Below are 22,871 nucleotides of genomic sequence, written 5' to 3'. Positions count from 1 at the left end.
TGGAATGATTAAAGGCTAGAACTAAAACAAATTGGAAACCAACTTCAATCAAGGGCTCTATGTTTAGTGATGAAAACCAGACTTTGGAAAGTGATGCAAATCCCACGTAGTGTTTTTTTTTATAGATTTTATAATTTTGAAAAGTAATATATATGCATACATATAATATACAATATAAAACCAAGGGAATATACTAATGAAAAATCCAGAGTCTCCATACACACAAAACCAAAGAAAAGCCTTCATGCACTTCTTAATGTCATGGAACATTTAGACTTAAATGCTAAATCAAGGTAAACCCATGCACTGTAAACTGTAAACCAACTCACAAAAGCAAGAAACACATGCAGCCACTCTTACAAATGACAGAGGTAGAACGACAAAGCGTGCACTCCAGCTGTGATGCCTAGTCATTCATTTGCTAATGCTATTAAAAAATTATTCTCCTATGTTAGATGGCCCTAATGATCTCAAGTCTTTCAGAGGCTTAGAACATTTCCAGCACCATAACTACAAGCTACATCCTATTCTCAAACACAACATTTTTATGCTCTTTGACTTTAGTGGTTTTCATATTGATCAGCTAAATATGTTCGTGAAGTCTTTGACATCATTGATAAGAGTAAGGAAATCTAAGACCCATAACTGTATCTAATGTTTGAGAAAAGCCAGAGGATTTACATTTTTCTCCCCTTAGAGTTGTAATAGTGCATATAAAGGATTAAACTGGTAACAGGGAATATTTTCAGAAAATGTCTTCTTTCCTTGTGTAGACATGTATGCAAGTGATATTATTTTGTTAACATGCTATACAAATAATTTACAACAGGTAGAAAACATTAGTCTTCATTTGGCAAAAAAGCAGTTAAATGTTACAGAAATGCATATACCTCAACAATAAACACATTTCACAAGAAGTAAATTCTGATTCGCCTTAAACTCATGACAAACCACAGCAACACGATCAAAATACGGAATTGAAAGACAAAACTTCCTAAACACCATGACAATGGAATAGAATAAAACTCAAAAAACAGCATTAAAAAAACAAAACAAAGATAACCTATGAAGGAACCAAAGGTGATATTTTTTAAGACAATGGAATGGTAGCAAGAAATTCTAAACTTTCATGCAGTACACATCCATCATACAACGCACAAACAGTAATGGAGAAAAGAAGAGACCAAATGGAAATGCTTAAGATACACAGCCACCTTGACACAAAGACTTTTTCAATGATCAACCTGACTTCCACGTTTTCTTTTTTAACCCAAGGCATCATTGTTTTATCGTTCAAGCTGTCATTTTGTTATTTTTTTCTTTGAAAAAAAGCTTGTGTATTTCTAGGCCAATGAGAGAGAGAGAGAGAGAGAGAGAGAGAGAGAGAGAGAGAGAGAGAGAGAGAGAGAGAGAGGAAAAGAAAGAAAAGAAAGCATGGTAGGAAGAAAAACAAAGTAAAGATTTTCTGATTGGATCATGAATGAATAATTGTATAGCGCATTTGCTGAGATGTGCAATCTTGTCAAGCTAGATGATGCCGATTCTTTCTGAATACCTTGTTTCCATCAGGGTTGTGGATTACAGTAGTTTGGGGCTCCTGAGTGAGAACAAAAATAAACATTTGCATTGGTAAGTACATCCTCACTAGTCTGACGGACAGAAGTAGAGAGAGCCAACTGACAACACTAAATACTGACAAGAGCTGAAGCCATGTTCACTGCTGTCAGAGGCTGCCGCTGACAGGAGCTCTGATCAAAGACTTCCCTGCTGGGCCCAGGAGAGAGGGCACCTCTGTACCCAGAAGCAGCATGCAGAAGACCTTATTCCTGTTCAGAATGCCAACAAGGCTTTGAAGTCTGGAGACTTAAAGAGGCACTCATTGTTTCACCAAGTCCAGTGCCACATGCAGCTGTCCTTTCTTCTTTAATGAATGATCTGTTGATGACCATCCATAGAAAACTGGCCATGAACACTAAACATAAAGCTCTCAGAGACAATTTCCATTCCCTGTGAAGGTACTTTTCAGTGGGATTGCTTTGGAGATTGGTTAAGGCATCATAAGTAGCATGTAGCTGAATACCCTCAGAAAATCTAGGAACATTGGGCTATCTATTAAAAAGTTGTGCTAAAGAATACATTTCAAAAGCCCATGAAAAATTGTAAGGACAGTTAAAACGATTCATTAGATGGTCCTAGAACTACCTATGTCATCGTGAGTACTTAGAAATACACTGCTGTTGAAACCTATGCTGATTCCTATCTAAAAGAAGATGTCTGCTTTCTGGACTTGATATAGAGAATATTTGACTGTGAAGTCCTGTTTTCCCATCAAGAAAATAATATTTTTCTATTAGAAAATAAATTCTATAGTGAGGAGTCATATTTAAATAATTGAGATTTTGGGTTTTTAAGAAAGGATGACACTTTCTTACTGTAATCCACTGAATTTTCTTCTACTACATGTACTTTCCTATCAGGACAGTTTGCATTAAATATTAAATATTACTTCCTTTCTTCCTCTCCTTAGTGAGAGTCATGAACAACATTGATTTTACTGATAAGTAACTTGCCTTACTTTTAATCCTTCCCTTCTAGCCTCCCTTGCTTTCACTTCTCCTTTTTTTCCCTTTCCTTCCCTTTCCCTTTCTTTTCTTCTTGGCTTTTCTTTCCTTTTCTTTTTTGGGATAGTGGGGATCAAATCCAGGGCCAAGGCAATTTTTCTAACAGAGCTAGACCTTCAGCCCTCATAATCTGCTATCTTCGTGTGTCTTCTCTTTAAATATTTTTTTTTGTTTTGGCCAGTTCTGGGCCTTGAACTCAGGGCCTGAGCACTCTCCCTGGCTTCCTTTTGCTCAAGGCTAGCACTCTGCCACTTGAGCCACAGCGCCACTTCTGGCCGTTTTCTGTATATGTTGTGCTGGGGAATTGAACCCAGGGCCTCATGTATACGAGTCAAGCACTCTTGCCACTAGGCCATATCCCCAGCCCCTCTTTAAATATTTTTTAAGACAACTTGGTAACTTACGTGAAAAAAAACTTCCTAACATTAAAAAAATAAAAATAATAGTCTAGGGATACTAATAAATCAAAATCAGTGCTGAAAATCGCAAACTAAAGTCTAAAGAAAGCATTATAAATGCAGATTACTGGGTTCCAGTATTCAAATTCTTGAATTTAACACAGCACCACCTTTAACTGTTACACTGATTTAGTTAATTGTGTGGATCCAATTTAAATGGACAAAACTGTTTTCCATTGTTAATTCAAAGGTCTGTGCTATGTGATTTTTTTTTTTTCTCTTTTGTGATGGTACTGGAGCTTTGAACTCAGGGCCTGTGAAATGTCCTTTAGCTCTTTTGCTCAAGGACAGCACTCTACTACTTGAGCCACAGATCTACTTCTAGCTTTATGGGGGGTGCTTACTTGGTTTGTCCTGTACAAGTTGACTTTAAACTATGGTTGTCAGATCTTAGCCTCCTGAGTAACTAGGTTTATAAGGCAAAAGCCACCAGCACCTGCCTTGATTTAGTTGTTAATTGATTGATTAAAGTAGATTGATTAAAGTGTACAAAATTGGTTTCCATAGATAATTCAGAGTTATATGATATGTGATTTTATTTATTGGATTAAAGTGAAACAGTGAAAATTTCATTCCAAATACAACACACAAATTTAAAAAAAAATTATCCAGTGCCTCTTTATCTTAAAAAAATGTGAATTCTTACAAAGCCATGTTGTCTTTCGCTAAAAGGCAAATGGGAATTCTGAATAAGGTCTACTTTTGTTGTCTAGCAATCATCCTGTTAGCTCTCCTTGATGTCAACATTTATGTCACAAATAGAAAAAATCAGGATTTACATGTTGTAGAGCTATCATCATTGGCAGAGCTAAGAGAAACGAAAGCACATTCTACTGAATTTCTAATGCAGCATGCAACCATTTCAACTAGAGACCAGTACAATGTTTAACAATGAAATGAGAAAATCTCATGTTAGAAACACACTGCTTGACAGCTATCTTAACAAAAAGAAAATTAAAAGAGAGAAAGGATTTGTTTTTATATCGTGGAAAGCAAAAAAAAAATCAAAACAAAACCAATAACCACAGAATAAAATATTTGGTCTTTATGAATCTAAATAGTGAAAGCAAATGAGAACAACAGAAAACAGTCAAGAATTTAAGAAGGGTTAAAAAGAGTCAGGTATACCAGCGCTGGGGTAGGAATATTTTCTTTGGGGCTGGTAACCACGTTGGCTTTGTTGTTTATCTGTGGATATGCAGAAAATAGAAACAGACACCTTGAGCTCCTTGGTAGCCAATGTCTCTATATGTAGCATGTCTACATGGAGATATAGACATGAAAATAAAGAGCCACCAAAGATGAACATGACAGACACAATGATTATTGAGAGGAATGAGGTCACAGCTAGTCTCCGCAGGTCACACACAGGCTGGGACAATGCCTGTCATGCTTTGCCTGTGCTATCTGAGCAAACAGACAAAGAAGAGCTTCAATGAAGCTCAAAGCAAGACTTAGAGTATGAGGTGATTATAGCCATTTCATACTCTTCAAGTTAGATTTTATTTCCAAGCTTCCAATTGTTCACTGTTATAAATACATTCCTTTTTTTTTTTTTTGTCCTTTCCATTTTATTCTTGAGCCTGAAGTCATGCATAAACCATCCATCTTTGGGGAGCTGTCATTACTTTGTTAATTAGATATCCAATTAAAAACTTAGATCTTCTGATAAAATGTGTCAAGATAGTTATTTTTTAAAAGATAACTCTGGGTCTCTGTTAAACATATATCTTCAATTATGAATGGGAAATGAAATTCTTCACTGTATGCTTCAGGTAAAAGAACTTCATTTTTAACAATATTTAAGATGACAATACTGTAGTTACTCTCCAAGAATTATTACCATTATAGAAGAATATATTTGCTATTACCATTCCTTCACATTAACACAATTGAGTTTGCCTTTAAAAAGGCAATCTTATCTTTCCCACCATAGGTGCTATGTTGTAAAAGACACTCAAGGGCCAATATATAGTATAATGGCTGACAGAGAAAATTCTTTGTAGACAAGTGGCAACTTGGAACTTTTATTGACTTGGGGAGCTAAAGAATAAAAGACTAAAAAAATAATACCATAATTTTAAATTCATGCAGGACGCATTGCATTATGGTTACCAAACACAAATAGAAGTCGACATTCATTTTCTTATACTGTTATCATCTAAGTATTTTTGTAACATTTTTTTCTAAAAGAATGTGCCCCATAATTTTAATATGAGTAGAAATGTACTTCTGCCCTTAAAGAGAAACACATACTTCATAAAATCAACCAATATTTGCAAGTGATTATGCTTGTAATCACTTGGGCTTTTTGGAAAAATACATAATTTATGCCTAAGGTTGGTTAAGTTTTTCTTTATTACTAATTAATTAATTAATTACATTCTTGTGCTAGCACTGGAACTTAACCTCAAGGCCTGGATGACAGCCCTTAGCTTTTTTCTCTCGAGTCTGATGTCCTACTTATTACTTGAGCCACAGCTCCACTTCCAATTGTTTTGTTAGTTAATTGGAGATAAGAGTCTCCTGTGCTTTTTCCTGTGCTTGGGCTGGCTACAAACCCCAATCCTCAGATCTCTGCCTTCTGATTAGCTAGGATTACATAGGCATAGCCTACCTATAGGTAGTTTTGAAATAGTCATTGACAGGAAGACAGAAGGCAACAAAAATAAATATATGTATGTCATGTTTTGCTTTTCTCTTTACTATTTAGAGAGTTATTGGTATCAGGGTTATTTTAACAAGCTGCAATGCTGTGCTCCGTGACGTGCAGAATAAAGCTTTTTATAAATTGTAAAACTTTATTAAGTCATCATTCTATATTTGCAGATAGGTTTAGAGGAAAAAAAACTTTGTTTAAATAAGAGTGCACAGAATTTAACTCAAAATTTGTGAACAGCCAGCGAAAGATAAGATGTCATGTGATCTGTTATACAGGGATAACAATGTACGTATGTTAGTAGAAAATTGTGATAAAAATGGAGTGGATGCAGACACAAAAGTAACTGGCTTCTTGTCAAGTGATTCAAGTTCATGTGTATTGAATATGTTCTCTATTTTCTATAAGTAGATGCTAATGAAAGAGAAATAGTCTGAGATATTTTAATTCTTGTTTTGATGCGAATGATTTTCATTTCTAGGGTATGCTTGCTAAGAACTGCTTTTTAAAAAATTATTTTAATGAGAACGTTCCGAATGTACACCTTTGCAAACTTACTCCTCTCTCTCTCTCTCTCTCTCTCTCTCTCTCTCACACACACACACACACACACGGTACCCTATCTCCACTCTTTCCCAAATAAAAGCAATTCTACACAGGTAAAGTATTCTTTATCACCAGATATGGATGGAACACATGTGTTAAATAACCTCTACTCGTTTCAATCATTATATATGTGTATAAGATCTTTTTTGTTTTGTTGTTAATGTAAAATTAGTTTGATGATCTTTTTTTAAACTGTGGGAAATATTTTAGGGGTATTCATCATAAGAATTATTTCAACAATAATTAGAAAATTAAGTAAAAAGCTGGAAGAACTTCCTTTCAAAGAGTCAAACAATGGTTTAACCATAACTATGCCTTTTAAACCTATGAATGAATGCAGTTATTTTACATTATATAAGGATAACCTTTTGTTTTTCTCTTAAAAAAACAACTAAGTGTAATCAGATATTTTAATCATGTATTGGATTACTCTTATAAGGCATGGAAAAAATATGAGGTATTGAAGTTCTTAAGTGTCAAGGTTAATTCATACTTCTTCTACAGTGTTTAGCTAGAATGGGTCTTCTATAAGACTGGTTTCATATTTTTTACAAACTTCTGGGTTAATGTATTACAGTCTATTTGAACTAAGAATCTCTTCTAGTAGGTAGGATTGTTTGAACATAATCCTATAGTATTTCTTCACTTTCGAGTAGGCATGTATTATGTTATGATCTCTTTGTTTTTGAGGAAAAAAATCTGAATTATGTTCTTACAGAAGATAAACCCATTAGTAGCCTGTGGTGAGGGTTTGGCTTCTTATATAAAAAAAATCAATTGCATAAAAGAAACAAAAAAACCTCTCTTCTGTCAAGTGGGGTGCTATGTTTGGATAGTTGAATACCACTAACTACTTTTTACCACTTACACTACTAAGTTAGGCTTTTAAATAAGACTGCTTTATTCTTAAGTGTGATTTTTTTTTTTTCAGGAAGAGAAATCTGGCAGAGATAGATCCTCACCATCATCTGAACACTCGAACTGGACTTCCTTTTCTGAATTGACCAGTCAAAGAGAAAGGAAAAGAAAAAAAAATGACCCATTGAATTTAAAGTACCAATCTATGGAATATAGAATAATTTTGTCCTTAAAAGGGGAACTATGAGAGGAAAAAAAAGTTCGAAAACTGTTTAATTCTGTTGAAGGATAGTAGTGAAAATTAGTATTTCCTAGGAAATCTCAGCTCTCCACCACTGAGTAATACAGAAAATCCCACATTGAAACAGTTGGACAACTTCAAAGCATTACATTTTCACCAATGTACGTGCTGGGGAAAATATGCATATTGACTATCATTAAAATCTAAACTGAATGAAGCAAGTGAGAGGAAGAAACAATTACAGGTTGAGGAAAGGAATTAGCAAAGGGAAATGCCACTCTAAAAGATAGTATATGGTCCCCATGACTGGAAATTCCTCATTGCACAGACAAGAGGTGAAGAGATGGAGAGGCATGAACACAAGAAAGGACAAATGATTGGCCATGTCACCGTTTTCATTATGAACTGACCGCCTCACTTTGGGTCAAGTTCAAATATTAAAATATTAGAACATGAATTATTTTCCAAGAATACTGAAGCATGGATGAGGAATGTGTGCAATCTGCTATTGGAAGAGAAAGAAAAAGATTAACAATTTACAACATTCAAGTGAGGCTGTGGAAAGATAGCAAATAGGATTATGCAGATATTAAGGTTACATTTTTACTCAAAGTAAATTCCCTTAAAATAAATATAACCGGTAGAAAATACATTATATTATTGTAACTAGAAATCCAAGAAAGTCAAAATATTGTGCCATCTTTCTTGGAAGCATTTCTATCATTTGTTTAGACTCTGTACCTTGAATACATCTGCAAACCTTATAACAGAAATATAAGAACAATTAAGACCTTCAAAAAAACTTCTCAAGCAGAGAAATTTGGTCATATGACATCCAGTTTTCCAGACTGTCTAAAAGATGTTATCTAGTTTTTGGTGACATTTAAGGATACGTTATAATTATTTAGAAAAGAATTTGGTTTCCACAGAGAGAATTTAGAGTTAGTTTCTATAGGAACTCTATATAATAGTATAATTTTCATTATCACTTAATATATAATCAAATAGAAAGATAAAACTTTTATGAAAGTATTATTTGGTATTTTAAGCTTCATCCTTAACAAATATGAGCTTTCCTAAACCTGGAATTTATATTTAAATAATATAAAATTGTCCAACATCTAAAAGTAAGAAAAAAATTCTTCAAGAGCAGGCATGTAACTTACCTTCACTCCATCCGGTTTTTTCAACAAACTCTTGGCTGCTGTAAAATGAGAATAAAACCAATTTAATTAGTAACTCAGACAAACTCAAAGCTAAGTTGCTGCTCAGGCATTATCTCCTGCCATCTCTATTGGGTTATGATCAACAAATGCCAAGTCAAGGTTATATTGATGAGCGCGAGCTTACAGACATTGAGATACAGTATCACTTTTCTGGGTTATTTTTGTTTTTTGTTTGTTTTTTTGCCACCACAGATTCAGAATTCAATTCTTCTGTTTATGATTGCATAAAATTGAATATGTTGCCAAGTTGTGTTACTGGACTTGATTTTACTGGGGGTTGCGAAAAGGATACTGAAACTTTAACTGGACTATGCAATCCAGAAAGTTGGTTTGAGTCTTTAGACATCAGCGGACAGATTGTATCACGTGTTCATTCACACCACGAGTACGGTCATGTCATTTCTCATGTCACTTCTGCCACGGAAGCCCTACTTGCCAGGGGTGGAAAATTCATTTGTAAAAATTTGCTTAGGCCAAACATCCTTGATTTTTGAAATCATATTGTTTGCAACTTTAGAAAAAATTAACAACTATTTAAAATGACCTAGAGCGAATTTTTTAAATGCTTAGCATATGATTTTAAAAATGGCATAATGTATTCTTTAACATTTCAAAATTAGAATACAAAGGCTTTCCAAACAAGAACCTCTTAAAATGAAAAATGAAATGCTATAAAATTTGAGACAACATAAAAGAAAATTCAAGAATGCATGGTCATCTACCATACTTCATTTTTCTTGGAGGAAGCCTTCATTGTTGATATTATAATTGAACTTCTTGAATATATTAAAAGGTGAAGTCATCTTTTCCCAAATGTTCTTATAAACAGGCACATACATACACCCATGAACAAATAATGTAACTGTCAACAACAATTTTTATACAATTGTAGAGCATTTACACATGTGAGGGACAAAGTACACATTTGCACTTAATGTTAATTATGTATAATTATTTAAGCATGTCAAAATGGAATTTGGCATCTGAAATGGAAATACATAGCTATAATAAAACAGCATGAGCATGTAATTTCCAGATATTCCTTTGATTTGAGACATTATTGTCATTACATCTGGCATAATTTAAAATTTTATCTAAAGTATTTGGCAGTGAAGCTATTAATTTACTATCAATTGAGGTTACTAAGAAATAGTTGCCTTAACTTTACATCTTGTTCTCCTGGAGCTAAAATACAATGTTTAGGAAATCCTGTGCCAGTTAGTAGGTTAGAAAGCAAACTCAGAATAATTAGATTTGCAATAGCAAGCAAAAAGACAATGATTCAGGGTAAGCAGCGATTTGGCCTGGGAGATGCAGAAATGTCCCTTGTGGTTTCTATTACCTTACCTCACAAGAAATACATTCCACATACAGAGAGAAAAGAAAAAAATAATAATAAAGCTTTATCACCATATACTTATGGACAGATTAAAGAGCATGTTTGGTAATGAAACAGAATGAATGACTTACTCAAAATTAAAGTGCAATATCAGTATAAGATGTAACTAAGTTACATGAGTTCAGTGTTATTCAGATGATTTTTTTAGTGATGGATATCAGAAGTTTGTTTTCATGCCATGATAACATTCACAAACAATATAAAATCCACAATTAGATATGAGTTTTTGGTTTATAGGATAATGGAGAGGGAAATATGAAGGAGAAAAAGCTTCTATAAGTGGGTATGAACATTAATTTTTAAAGGCCCAATTCATGCCTGAGTATATTTAACATTTCAATAAAATATACATTTTAAATTCTGGAGATTATTCAAAAGGTAAGTTTGCTATTAATATTATATACTGTATAATTCACTCTACCTTTTAGTGACTCACTAATTAAGAGAAAACTATGAATTACTTCTTTAACTTACTGTATATTAATCAATACTTAATCAGGTGGTATTAAAATAATCCACATAAATGTCAATCACATCAATGAAATGTTTATAAAACAGGTAACTTGACAATAGCCAACAATGTTTTATGACACAAAATGGATTGGACAGACATACAACTGTCCCAACAGTCTCTCTGTGTGTACTATTGTTTTATGCATTATAATTTGTGTTGTAGTTGTTCAATAGCCCTTGGCTTCCAATTCTCTACCTGAAGGGATAGGGTTCAGTTGCCTATTACACCTGATAATGATATGATGGATTACGACTTGATAACACAATAACATCCATGCCAGGTAAAATAAAAATAATTAAAGAAACAGCTGGAATTGCAGGTCCCTGACATACAATGTGTTAATTGAAGTGACAGTATAGTTGGCATTAGCCTTTAACAATTGTTCTAAACTTAAATGCCCGAAGTGTAAGCATTATTAGTATGGCTCCAGTTCCTCCCTACACATATGACTGATTAGGATTGGTCAAACTTTAGTTTTTGGAAAACTTATGCTTTGAGATAATCTAACAAAAAGGTCTCAGGTAGCCCATATTTAACAAACATTACTGTTTATTTACCAAAGAATTATTTTCAGGAACATGTATTATTCCATGGTATCCCCATGTTAGGTTCTCTATAAGTTTTTGAGTTAGATATGTTCAGTTAGATATCTTTAACAGTTGTGATTACTCTTGTATGTCAGAATATTATTGTACTTTTGAAAGAAATCAGGCCAAAGGGAACTAGATTTTCCAGTCATTGTCTTCTTTTAAAAAATTACTTATTAATACTCCTTGTGATAATAAGAAACCTTCCTCATAGTTGCTACCTCATGACACAATCAATGAAGACATCATAGATTCTAAATGTTGAACTCTAAAGTGAATGAATACACATTTCCACCACTTGTGTGCACCAACACTGGATAGTCCTGTTCACTATCAGTACCGACTACTGGACAGAGCTGCTCCTGTGAGGCCCACAGCCCCAAGCGTGCTGTGGCCGATGGCATAGTAGTGGCCAAAAGTGTGGAGGGAATGTAGGGTTCACATTTGCCATTTCTGAACAGCAGAGTTTTCCTATTATTAGATATCTTGATTTCTTTTTGTAAAGTATCTGTAAATAGTTATACAAAAGGGTTTCAACATGTCTTGATTTATCAAGTTGCATTGCACTCTCCCATTTCCATTATTCTCCCTCATGGTTCCCAAAGTCAAATGTCATCTTCCAAGACTGAATCGAGGTCAGTTAAAGATATAAGAAACCAAGATCTGAATTCTAAACCGGATTTCAGTGACTTCCTCCACTATGAAATCACACAAATCAAAGGTGGGAAGAGGGACAGCTCCCAGTGAAAATAAATGGAAATATTATTAGTAAGGTAGGGAAATGTTCTACTGGGCACACAAAGATTCACAGATATCAACACTATGAGAAGAAAGGTTTCTTCTTTGGATCAGACCCAGTAAGTATGACAAAATTGACACCCCAGAAATACCTGGTTACAAGAAAACATCATTCACATATTTTGATTTCAGAAACACAAGAGAGAGGGAGAGGAGAAGAGAGGGAGAGAGAGGGAGAGAGAGAGAGAGAGAGAGAGAGAGAGAGAGAGAGAGAGAGAGAGAGAGAGAGACGAAAGAGCATAGTTCTTAATACATGTACCTGAAAAGTTCCTTGTAGCCAGCATGGTTGTCAAGATGGCACCCTACGAAATGAAAGAAATAAGAAGGCCCAAGTCAAGGCTGTCTCTGCACATCTCTGACCTAACGAATATGCAGTCTTGGGTAAGCAATCAAGAGAATTTTGACTGTTTGTTTTGGTTTTGGTTTCTCCTTTAGTTTGCTGAGAGCCCTAGTCCTATGGCTCCCAGGATTTGGGACTGCCCTAATGTGTAGGCCAGATTTCAATGATCCAATCACACAGCCGTTTTCTACTTGAAGGAAGCAGCCGCAGCACACATGACCACAGTGGCCCTCACTTCTCATCATAAGATTTGATTGGCATGCACATTCATTTCCCCAAAGCCCAGGAAAAGAATATGAATATCAAGACCTTACAAGTTCTTGCTGAAAGTTATTTTTACTCCACTAGACGTTTACTTCTCCCCACAAAAATGTACAATTTCTTACCTTTAGTTTTCGTCTTGCATTAAATTTCTTCAAGCAGTCTACAGTCTCCTGTCTATGCATCATGGAAGCAACAGTAGAACGTTGCTGGATGGAGAAAAGAAAAGGGGGATATTTAAAGCACGCAGAGCATAATAGCACTCACAACTTCATTAAATCTTTGTTGCTGGACCATCCACACCTATGAGCCAATGACCTGAGTCATAAATAGCATTGAACAAAAATCACTTAAAACTAGAAGAATGACTTTGTCAAGACTGTTAGTGACTAAGCTGAAATATTTATGTATTTAAAGTGTAAAGGAATATCACTAGTTTCTTAATTTATCAGTGTCAATATGTCTTTTAGCATATTTTACGGCACTGCCTTTCATTTACATGGTACCGTATTTATTGTTCTAACACTTGGCATTTACTCTTAGAAACTTAGTGAAGGTTTTTAGATTCCCCCTAAGTTTCCACTGTTTTTTTCTTAGTATGTCTTAGTATATTCAGACATCTGTGGTTGTCCTTTTATGCAGCTAAACCTTAATCACTGCTTCTAAAATTCATACATATGGGCTGGGAATATGGCCTAGTGGTAAAGTGCTTGCCTCATGTACATGAAGCCCTGGGTTTGATTCATCAGCACTGCATATATAGTAAAAGCCAGAAACAGTGCTGTGACTCAAGTGGTAGAGTGCTAGCCTTGAGCAAAAAGAAGCCAGAGACAGTGCTCAGGCCCTGAGTCCAAGCCCCAGAACTGACAAAAAACAAAACAAGCAAACAAAAAAAATTCATACACGTCTGAAGCTACTAAGTGATACACAATTGAACTTAGTCTGATTTTTCTCTTTTTTAGATTGCAATAAAATTCTGATGTTATTTTCTTAACCTCTGCGAGTCTTGTCATTCATTGTTATATGGCATACTTATTCCTTGTGTCCTTTACTTGTAATCTACCAAATCAATGGTTGCTTTTGCTATCATGGAATTCTTTTTCTAAATACCTCAGATGAAAATGCATTCATTCTCCGGTGCATTTTTTTCAGCAATATTATTTTCAATCCAATGAAAGAATAAAAAAGAGAGGTATTGTTTATTTCAGTTCCAGATTGTTGGAGCTGGTACTTACACAGATCCATGGGTGCTTCAGTGCCTCAGAGGCTGTGATCCGTTTGGCAGGGTTGATGGTAAGCATTTTGTTAATCAGGTCTTTAGCTTCAGGAGTCACTGTGTCCCATTCTGGTGACGGAAACTTCAAAGATATAAATTTGTAAAGAGGTTTTTTTTTCTTTGTGAAAAGATACACTCAGTCAAATAAGGAAATTAATCATTTCTGCAAGTAGTACAATTCTTCATCAATTTACCATTTGTATAAATTAAAATATATCCCAAATTATATTATATTCAAAATAGAGGACTGTATCTAAATAAAATGATCTAGATGTAGATGAATGATTTTACCTCTAGAGAAAATAAGTAAGTATCTAGGTAGATATAGCTAGACAAGTTTATCTAGATATAGGTTCCTATGGTATAAGACTACCTATAGATTTAAAGAGAAATGGAAAAGAAAAATTTCATTTTACATATAGTTAATGCACTTTAAAATTTAGAAAAGTAGCAAAAATCTTCCACTCCTCTAAAAAATCCTTTACCTGTGATCTGAAACTGAGCATATATAAATCTACCTTCATGATGATTTGCAATGTCAGTAAATGCAGTCAGGGTAATCCATGAGGCTGGGCCATCCTACCACTTTGCCAATGTTTGCTCTGTGAAATTCGCCCTTCCACAAGTCATGAGCAGCAATGGCAGAGGTGAGGAAACAGCTCTAATTCCTAGACTGAAAATGACGCATTAATTGGGGCTGTTTACAAGGCCACAGTAAGAGGAAATTGGAGACTACAAGAACTTCAGCAAGATTTCAGGTTAGTGCCTGAAGAAAAGTTACCCATTTCAGTAACCAAATCTCAAATTTTCCATCTTACGTCAACCTCCATTTAATGAAGCTATTTTTTCCCTTCTTTTGTTTTCTGACAATCATTTAACTTTCTTTGTATATAATTAGAATCTTAGCATATTAGAAATAATGTCTTTCCTCAGTTAAGAGGAATGGATCTTAGTTACTAAATGACAAGATATAGAGTTCTTTTCCCAGTTTCAGATTTTTAATAATCATGTAAAACAGAACTAGAGGAATTTAGTTAGTACACTTTTAGTACTTATAGAAAAGGCAGTGAGTGACCAAATGACAAAGTTTAAGCAAATACAAATGATGCTGATTTAATAATTTAATTTTTTCCAGTTTAGCAAATGCCACTTTTTAATTTCAGAAGCTTATGATGACCAACTGCAAATCATTCAATTACAGGCAATTAGAGAAATGCTTGATTGTGTCTTAGGGATATGAAGATTTTCTGAAAGCAATGAGAGGCTATTTTAGACTGGAGAAGGGTGACCTTTCCCTTCCTGAGGCACAGCAACTGCTGAGGTGTGTGTTACATGCAAGCAACCTCCAATTTGGAAAGATGGTGACTGTGCTGGCTATGGCCATGTAATAATGATTTGGTCTAATTAATAGTTGGCTAGAGAGGAATGCTTCAAAATGACAAGAACATATATTTTAAATTCTTGGTACCTAAGTCACACATCCCTGTAAATGGGATGTTGTAACAGAAGCACATTGAAGAGGTCACAAGAGCACACAGAATATAGTACACTTTCTCTATCTATGACTTTCTTTAATATGGAGCTTTTAACTTGTGGAGCCCTTACAGTTCACTGCTTCGTCACCCAACTTGACATAGAAATACAGAGAAATTAACATCCTCAGATCCAAGCTGGAGCAGGTAAAAACCTGAGAAAATGATAGATTCTAGAAAAACAGGTGCCACATGATGAACCTTTAGGCAAGGATGGGCTAAATATAGGTCATCTCCACTGAATCGTGAAGCATGAGATTCAATAGAGGTAAAGAATTCTTATTCATCTACTATTACAGCTATTGTAACATCATAACCCTGTGCACTGCTCATGCTATGGTGCTGCTTGTGTAAGCAAACTCACTCACATAAAACTATAATATATCAAATAAGGTACAGTACTAAAGACTGGATGATAAGAACACTTGTATAGCCACTTTAGGTATTGCTGGACATTACTTCAGAGTGCATTACTTTCATTTTACACTATGTTAGGAGAGCATACATCTCCTATGTACAGCATTTCTTGATTACATCAGCAAGCTGTCAGATGATTGGCTTAGGACATTAAATTTGTCTGTGTACATGCAATGTCAATACAGTAACAAACTTCCCTAGTAATGTAGCTCTAAAAACAAATCCCATCAGCAAGAAGTAATTTGGCTATATTTATCAAAAAAATGAGAAATTGGCTGGGGATATAGCCTAGTGGCAAGAGTGCCTGCCTTGGATACACGAGGCCCTAGGTTCGATTCCCCAGCACCACATATACAGAAAACGGCCAGAAGCGGCGCTGTGGCTCAAGTGGCAGAGTGCTAGCCTTGAGCGGGAAGAAGCCAGGGACAGTGCTCAGGCCCGGAGTCCAAGGCCCAGGACTGGCCAAAAAAAAAAAAAAAAAAAAAAGAGAAATTATGTCAGTGGACACTAAGTTAAGCTATCAAGAGAAAAGAGATACATGAATCTTTCCTTATGTAATTCTGAACCTAATTCATTAATGTGTATATATTCAAAATCAACCCCTCTCCAAAATCATGTATTCAATGTATAATTTTCAGTTGTGAAGCCTATAGTTTGGAAAACTCATGAGATAAATAAGACCAAAAAAACTTCCACAAAGTTGACATACTGGAATAATATTCTATTAAATATATGGATGATTTAAAATATTGTTGGTCTAGAATGAAAAATTATATGATAGATACTTTTAGCTTGTATATTAATAAAAAATCAGTAATTCAAAGCTAACAATTTTAAAGGTTTTAAGAGATCTGAGAATTTTGACAAAGTGTTTCCTGGGAGATTTCAAACTTCTTTCTTTCTTTCATTTTTTTAAGAAAATAGTGAGCTAAAAGATGATACAAAGTAAAATACTGTTTTCACTGTTTTTATAAGTGCTTTAAAAATAAACTTTCTTGCTATTTATATAAAGTTTTAAAAGACAAGACTGCAACACAGCTTGAGCTAGGCACAAATTCTCCATTCTGCTTTAGCCACCTGAGTGCCTGAATTACAGACATATACCATGATGCACAGCTTTATTTCTTATTGTTTATCTCCTTTTTTGTAAATGGAACATAAGAGAAATAATAAGGAAAACTCATAACAATTATGGCTAAGAAGACAAGAAAAACTGAAGTTCTTCCTCAAGAGACAAAAACCAAATTAATTTGTAAATACTGGATCTAAACTGCTATAAATACTTCTTACATACATCATAAGCTCCAGCCTTGATCTGCTGATAGAGTCTGTGTTGGTCTTCATCCCAGAAGGGTGGATACCCGACCAGCAGAATGTAGAGAATGACACCTGGAGGAAATTAGCATATGGACAGAATGTAAGTCAAACTCAGTGCTGTGAAGCTGCACCCATTGAAACAAAGGGAAGTGCATTACAGAAAATGAGAGAGAGAGAGAGTGAGAGTGAGAGAATGGGCTATTCTCAAGCCTTGTGCACTGTGGAAGGTGAAAGCTCTCTTTGCTAAGATAAAGAACTCTGACCACTAGCCTGTGTTAGGCCACCCAATGGATCAAAGAATTCTAAAGAGCATGGCAGGGCGACATTGAAGGACTGGAATCTTCTGTCACTTTGGGTGTCACATTTTTTAGCATCTATAAACTTGTATCTATGCATTTCAAGTGGTAGAGCTTTAGCCCTGAGCAATAAGGGTCAGGGACATCATCTAGGTCCTGAGTTCAAGTCCCAGGACCAACACAGACACACACACAGACACACACGCACACACACACATGCATGCACATGCACATACACACAAACTTTAACATGTTACTAATTTGCTTCTGACATTTGCTAATAATTGGGACATTTTGTTTTATTTGATTATAAAATTATGCTCTATAGCCATAGAAGTATGGATGACATATAAAGGAACCAAGCCCTTTTTTCTTCAGTGACCTTAGTCTTTAAAACTAAGAGTTTTATAATCAAACAGCTATTGTAATTTAACTCCAAGAAAGCATGTGTTATGGGAAAATGAGGGTGAAATGTGCAAGCATTCACAGCAATGAATACACAGTTGTGATATAATTTGAGTTCTTTTGTTTTCCTTTTTCTTTTTTATAAACATGTACTTTGGGTTTGGGAATACATAATTAAGCATATGAATAATCAAATGGAGAACCTATTCAACCACCTAACCACTAACGTTGGGTTAAACAAGGGGACAGGAGCTCAAAGCCAGCAGGACAGACACCATTTTTCACAGGATGAAACTATCTATTCCATGCAATGGTGATAACAAACTGCTAGGTGTTCCAGCACCAGGCAGCCAGGAATGTCTGCCCCTGTTCTTTGCATGAGAGGGAGTATTAAACAGGGTGGTGGGTGTGTCAATCCGTTTGCCAGTTGCAGGTATCATAGAAGAGCAAAAGTAAGCCAGGTAGAGTGGCTCATTTCTGTAACCCCAGATTCCTGAAGGACAGAGAGAGGAGGATCACACTCTGAGGCTAGTTGGTACAAAAAAATAGTGAGATCTTACCCCTCAAAACAAGCTGGTTACATGCCTATAATCTCAACTAAACAGAAAAGAAGTAGAAAGATCACCATATGAGGCCGGCTGGGCTGACACATGAAACCTTATCTGAAGGAAACAGGCAAATCCATAAAGGGCAGGGTGTGTGGAGCCTTGGGATCAAACCCCAGTGCTGCTAGGGAAAGAGAGAAAGACAGAGACAGAGAGACAGAGACAGAAACAGAGACAGACAGAAAGAGAAATGGACATAGAACAGAGACAGAAGGAGATACAGGGAGAAACATGACACAGGGAAGCAAAAGAGAGAAGAAAAGCATATTATCTGATATTTTGATTATTTTAAAGAAGGCATATAGTGATAGTTTTTGAGACTATGACTGGCACACACACAGAAAAATCAGAATAAATTTCTATTGTGTGTTAAGTTAGCCAGTCTCTGTTATTTTGTTATATCTGCCTAAATGGACTTAGATGCCATGTGTTTTCAAGATGAGCCACTTTGTGTAAGGATCATAAGCCCAGCTACTGTTAGCATTCCCGGCAAGCTTGGTAAAATGTAAGTTCCAGATCTTCAACCCATACATCATATTCTTTGACTATTGTGGTACAAAAATGTAAATACAGTGCATTATATTGTATGTAAAGTGGCACATTAAACTGTATAAGAATTGATGGACAATTCAGTAGTGTTCAATGCATTCATATTCTTGTGAAGTAGATTTCTAGAGGTTTTGCATCTTGCAACACTGAAACTCTATAACTGCCCCTCCCTTGCCTAGAGTCCTGGGTATAGGATTTCTATTTCTGTGTCAATGGATTTGACTATTTCAGGTACTTCCTTTGAATGCAATCATGCAGTCCCTGCATTTCAGCAACTGGTTGAGTTGCTTAGTGCAGGGTCCTTAGGGTTCTACGTTACACTCTGTGATAAAATTTGTTTTCTTCTCAAGGCTGTATATGATTTTTATGGTATGTATCTCCAACAGTTTGCTCATTTTATATTTCTGGTGATGGACATTTTAGTGAATAAGATAAATCATGCTTTAAGTAGCTGTACAAGAAGGTTTCAACCCAGCATGGCAATTTGTGAGGACAATGCATCTTAATCAATATCATGACATGTATTTCCACTTTTGAATATCTACCCAGAAGTGGGATTTCTTGGTCCAATGACCTCAGAGACTATGTATTCAGTATTCCAGGGTAGATCTCAAGAAGTGGAATGTTTGATAAATACTTCTGGTCACTCTGAAGTACATGCCCTGAGGTTCACAGTTTGAAAAAAAAGTTATAGACACCACATATATTAAACCCAGATATTAAAGATGATATACAAGGCTCAGAATAAAAGATAAAGAATATGCCTTTTATAATTGAAGCACACCAGCAATCTCAAGATAAATTAATTGCAGACTTCATAGTAGCATCAACTTGTCCAGTAGGCTTGGGATTAAAAATGATAAAAGTGCTTACTATTGACTAAATAGTAGGTAATTCTGGGAATTGTACAACTGCTAAACCTCAATTCACTCTGTAAAGTAGGAAGAATATGTCCAATAAATCCAAATGGTTTTCAAAGCCATGGCATATTCTACAATAGCCACTAATTTGTGATCACTCATTATTGTTCTGAGTAATATATATAAATAAGCTACAAAAGTAGTAAGATTACCTATATGCATTGTGGATGAGAGGCCTTTGTTTATAGGGCATTTATTCTTTCTTTCTTCCTTCCTTCCTTTCTTTCTTTCTTCCTTCTTTTTCTTTTAAAGACAAATTATAGACAGAGTTCTCTAAAACTACTGATTCAATGAACTCTATAAATACTCATCCCGCTAAAGAATTATGGAAGAAGCAATATCTGTCTATGTATGTATGTATGTACGTATGTATGTATCTTCTTATATAAAAGATATATATATGATATAAAAATCAATTTTTTAGAGTTAATGGTGGAAGAGGGGATGATGGTGCAGCTTCATTAATATCTATTATTTACTTTCCAGTAATGGAACCTCAGGTGTCAAAGACCAAGTATTAATTAGTCAGACCATACTCTATGTGAGATCACAAAAGCAAGGCAACAGTGGTATTTGAGATTTTTCTGTGCAGGATAATTGCCTGTTTCTTCTAGAAATAATGCACAACCTTGTTTTAGTCTCTATACCACTTTACTCTGTGCCACCTGCCATCATAGAAAGAACCTGCCTAATGAATGCTCATAGCTGAATTCACCTAGCAGACACCTGCTATTCTCCTACATCAATTGCCCTTGCATTTCTTTTGTTACTTGAATAGTGTGATTTCTCACCAAGCAACCCAGCATCTACTCTGGAAAAGAAGAGTGAACCTGGTCAGAGCTTGCTGACTGGTAGCATAAAAAGCAGTGACCTCAAGATATACCATAATCTAAAAGCAAGAAGAGAAGATAGTTATTAAACATTGTGAGTGAAAGTATATTATCTTATAAGTAAAATGTATGTGATATGCTTTTCATGGCACTGGAAGGAGGTATGACTCAGTAGGTGGAGTCCTAGCTAATGAGCAAAAGTGCCGGGTACCAAATTTGAATCCCAGTCTAAGACCAAAAATAAAATAAAAGCAAAGCAAAGAAAATGGAAGCTGGCCATAAATTCATATTTTAACTGGGGCTTTGTTTGCCACAAAGAAATGTGGCTGTGTGCAGAGCATTGTGTGAAGAAAGCAAAGGACAGAATAGGGCATAGTGAAAGATGGTTCCAACCACCACAAATTGGGGTTGAAGTCTTGAATTGCCTTCTGTAAGTTCTGAAATCATTCATAAATTCATAAGACCTGTGTGTGTGTGTGAATATATATGTGAGAAAGAATGTGTGTGTAAGATAGTATGTGTGTGAATGTATTTTGAGCCAATGTGTGTGTGCAAAAGAATGCGTGTAAATGAATGAATGTGTACATGGGGAAGAGAATGTGTATAAGAGAGAGCGTGTAAGCAAGTTGTTTTGGTTTCTTTTCAAAGAATCTGGTATTACTCATCACCAACAAAATGTATACATTATGAAAAAATATGTTTTTAATGTAAGAAACACATGATTTATTTACATTCTATGACAGGGTAAAGGACTATGCAAGAACTGTGAAATGTATCCACAAGAAAATATTTTACAGAATAAAACAATTAAAATAATTAAAAGTAAAAATTAAAAATATACAGAGACAGAGAGGGAGAGAAAGGGAGATGAAGGGAAAAAAGAGAGCGAGAAATCCGATATTCAGATAATCCACTGAATTGAGCTTTATAACACTGAGCTCTCATACCATTAAGGTTAGAGTTTAGAGTAGGGCTCTACTGAGTTATCTGGCAGCTTCACTCCTAAAGTAGCACTTTTTAATAATAATGGTAATTATAACTAACAATTATAGCATAAAAAATAACTCTTCTTGGGCAGCTATGAGGCCAGCACTGTGATTATTTACATTTACAAGGAGAGGCTGAGATCCAGAAACTAAATAAGTCACCCACTCTCATAGAGCAAGTAATCCGAGCAGCTGCATCTGCCTCCCAGCTACTGTACAAACAGCTTCCTACCTAGGCAGCAGATGGGAGGGAGGAAGAAACAAAAGGAGAAAATCAGAAGAAACCTACAAAAAAGGAGGAAAAATAAAGGCAAATGGCAGAGGAGGGCTGATAAGGCAGGCAAAGAAAGACCACAAAATGCCCACTGTGCCAGTCCCCAAGCCTCATTACTGCACAGAGTCCCCCACTCTGACCTTCTAGGTTGTTAAGGTTCTTACCTCCATAGGATACTGTGTTTCACAAATAAATACAGCCCAATTGTGTTTTGAATATTTTTAAGAAGGTGGCTGTATATGCACATGGCCAGAGGACATCTTTCAGACTCAGGCCCAAGCTATGGCTTTCCAAGTTGATCAGCAGAGACAGATCTGTACTGAGAACTAATTTATTGCAAGGGGTGTATTGGAGCTATTCACAAAGAGCATTTAGAATTGGATATGAACATCTTCTAGCAATGCGCAAATTCAAAGGCATTTCGGAATGGATCCTAGAGCATAGTGAGGCATAAGAGGAGAGGAGAAAAACAGAGCTTGACATGTCTCAGACCTTTGCCTTCAACCAGTGTCATTTTCAATGGTTCAGAAGGATCATGGTTCTTTACATCTTAAGTCCTTTTATTTACTACAAAATGTTTTCCCTTAGGAAACCTATGATGCTCTGACAGTTTCGTGAAGGAAATGCGTTCTTATTTTATAGGAAAATCAGCTCAGAGATACTAAAGAGACAGGGTTATTTGGTACAGAACAACTATTTGAAGCCAAGTATTATGACTAGAAATACAGCTCCCTGCAGGGAAACTCTGAATGTCCAGGATCCAACCAGTTTAAGATTAAGTACCAACATTAATACTGCTAAGCACACAAAGAAATACACTGTACAATAATGTATCACTATGGTGTAATGGTGGCAGATGTATTTACTCTTTTAAAAATTGCAGCCAAATCTAAAAC

At 35.4% G+C, this 22,871-nt stretch overlaps 1 protein-coding gene across 4 annotated transcripts in view; it reads right to left on the bottom strand.

Moving 5' to 3' along the window:
* Positions 1–22,871, bottom strand: part of Camk2d (calcium/calmodulin dependent protein kinase II delta) — a 249,777-nt gene that overhangs the window by 39,673 nt on the left and 187,233 nt on the right. For 2 of the 4 annotated variants that reach the window (XM_048333528.1, XM_048333530.1), the window contains exons 9-14: positions 17,088–17,182; positions 13,804–13,926; positions 12,694–12,777; positions 12,227–12,269; positions 8,610–8,647; positions 1,556–1,597 (exon numbers count right to left, since the gene is read on the bottom strand). In XM_048333528.1, coding sequence (XP_048189485.1) covers positions 1,556–1,597; positions 8,610–8,647; positions 12,227–12,269; positions 12,694–12,777; positions 13,804–13,926; positions 17,088–17,182 — 425 coding nt within the window. The remainder of the gene's footprint in view (positions 1–1,555; positions 1,598–8,609; positions 8,648–12,226; positions 12,270–12,693; positions 12,778–13,803; positions 13,927–17,087; positions 17,183–22,871) is intronic. The other 2 variants (XM_048333531.1, XM_048333529.1) reach the window with 1 other exon arrangement.

The sequence above is a fragment of the Perognathus longimembris genome, chromosome 24 (assembly GCF_023159225.1).
Source record: "Perognathus longimembris pacificus isolate PPM17 chromosome 24, ASM2315922v1, whole genome shotgun sequence".
Classification (NCBI taxonomy): Eukaryota; Metazoa; Chordata; class Mammalia; order Rodentia; family Heteromyidae; genus Perognathus; species Perognathus longimembris.
This window is presented reverse-complemented; position numbering and strand designations above follow the sequence as displayed.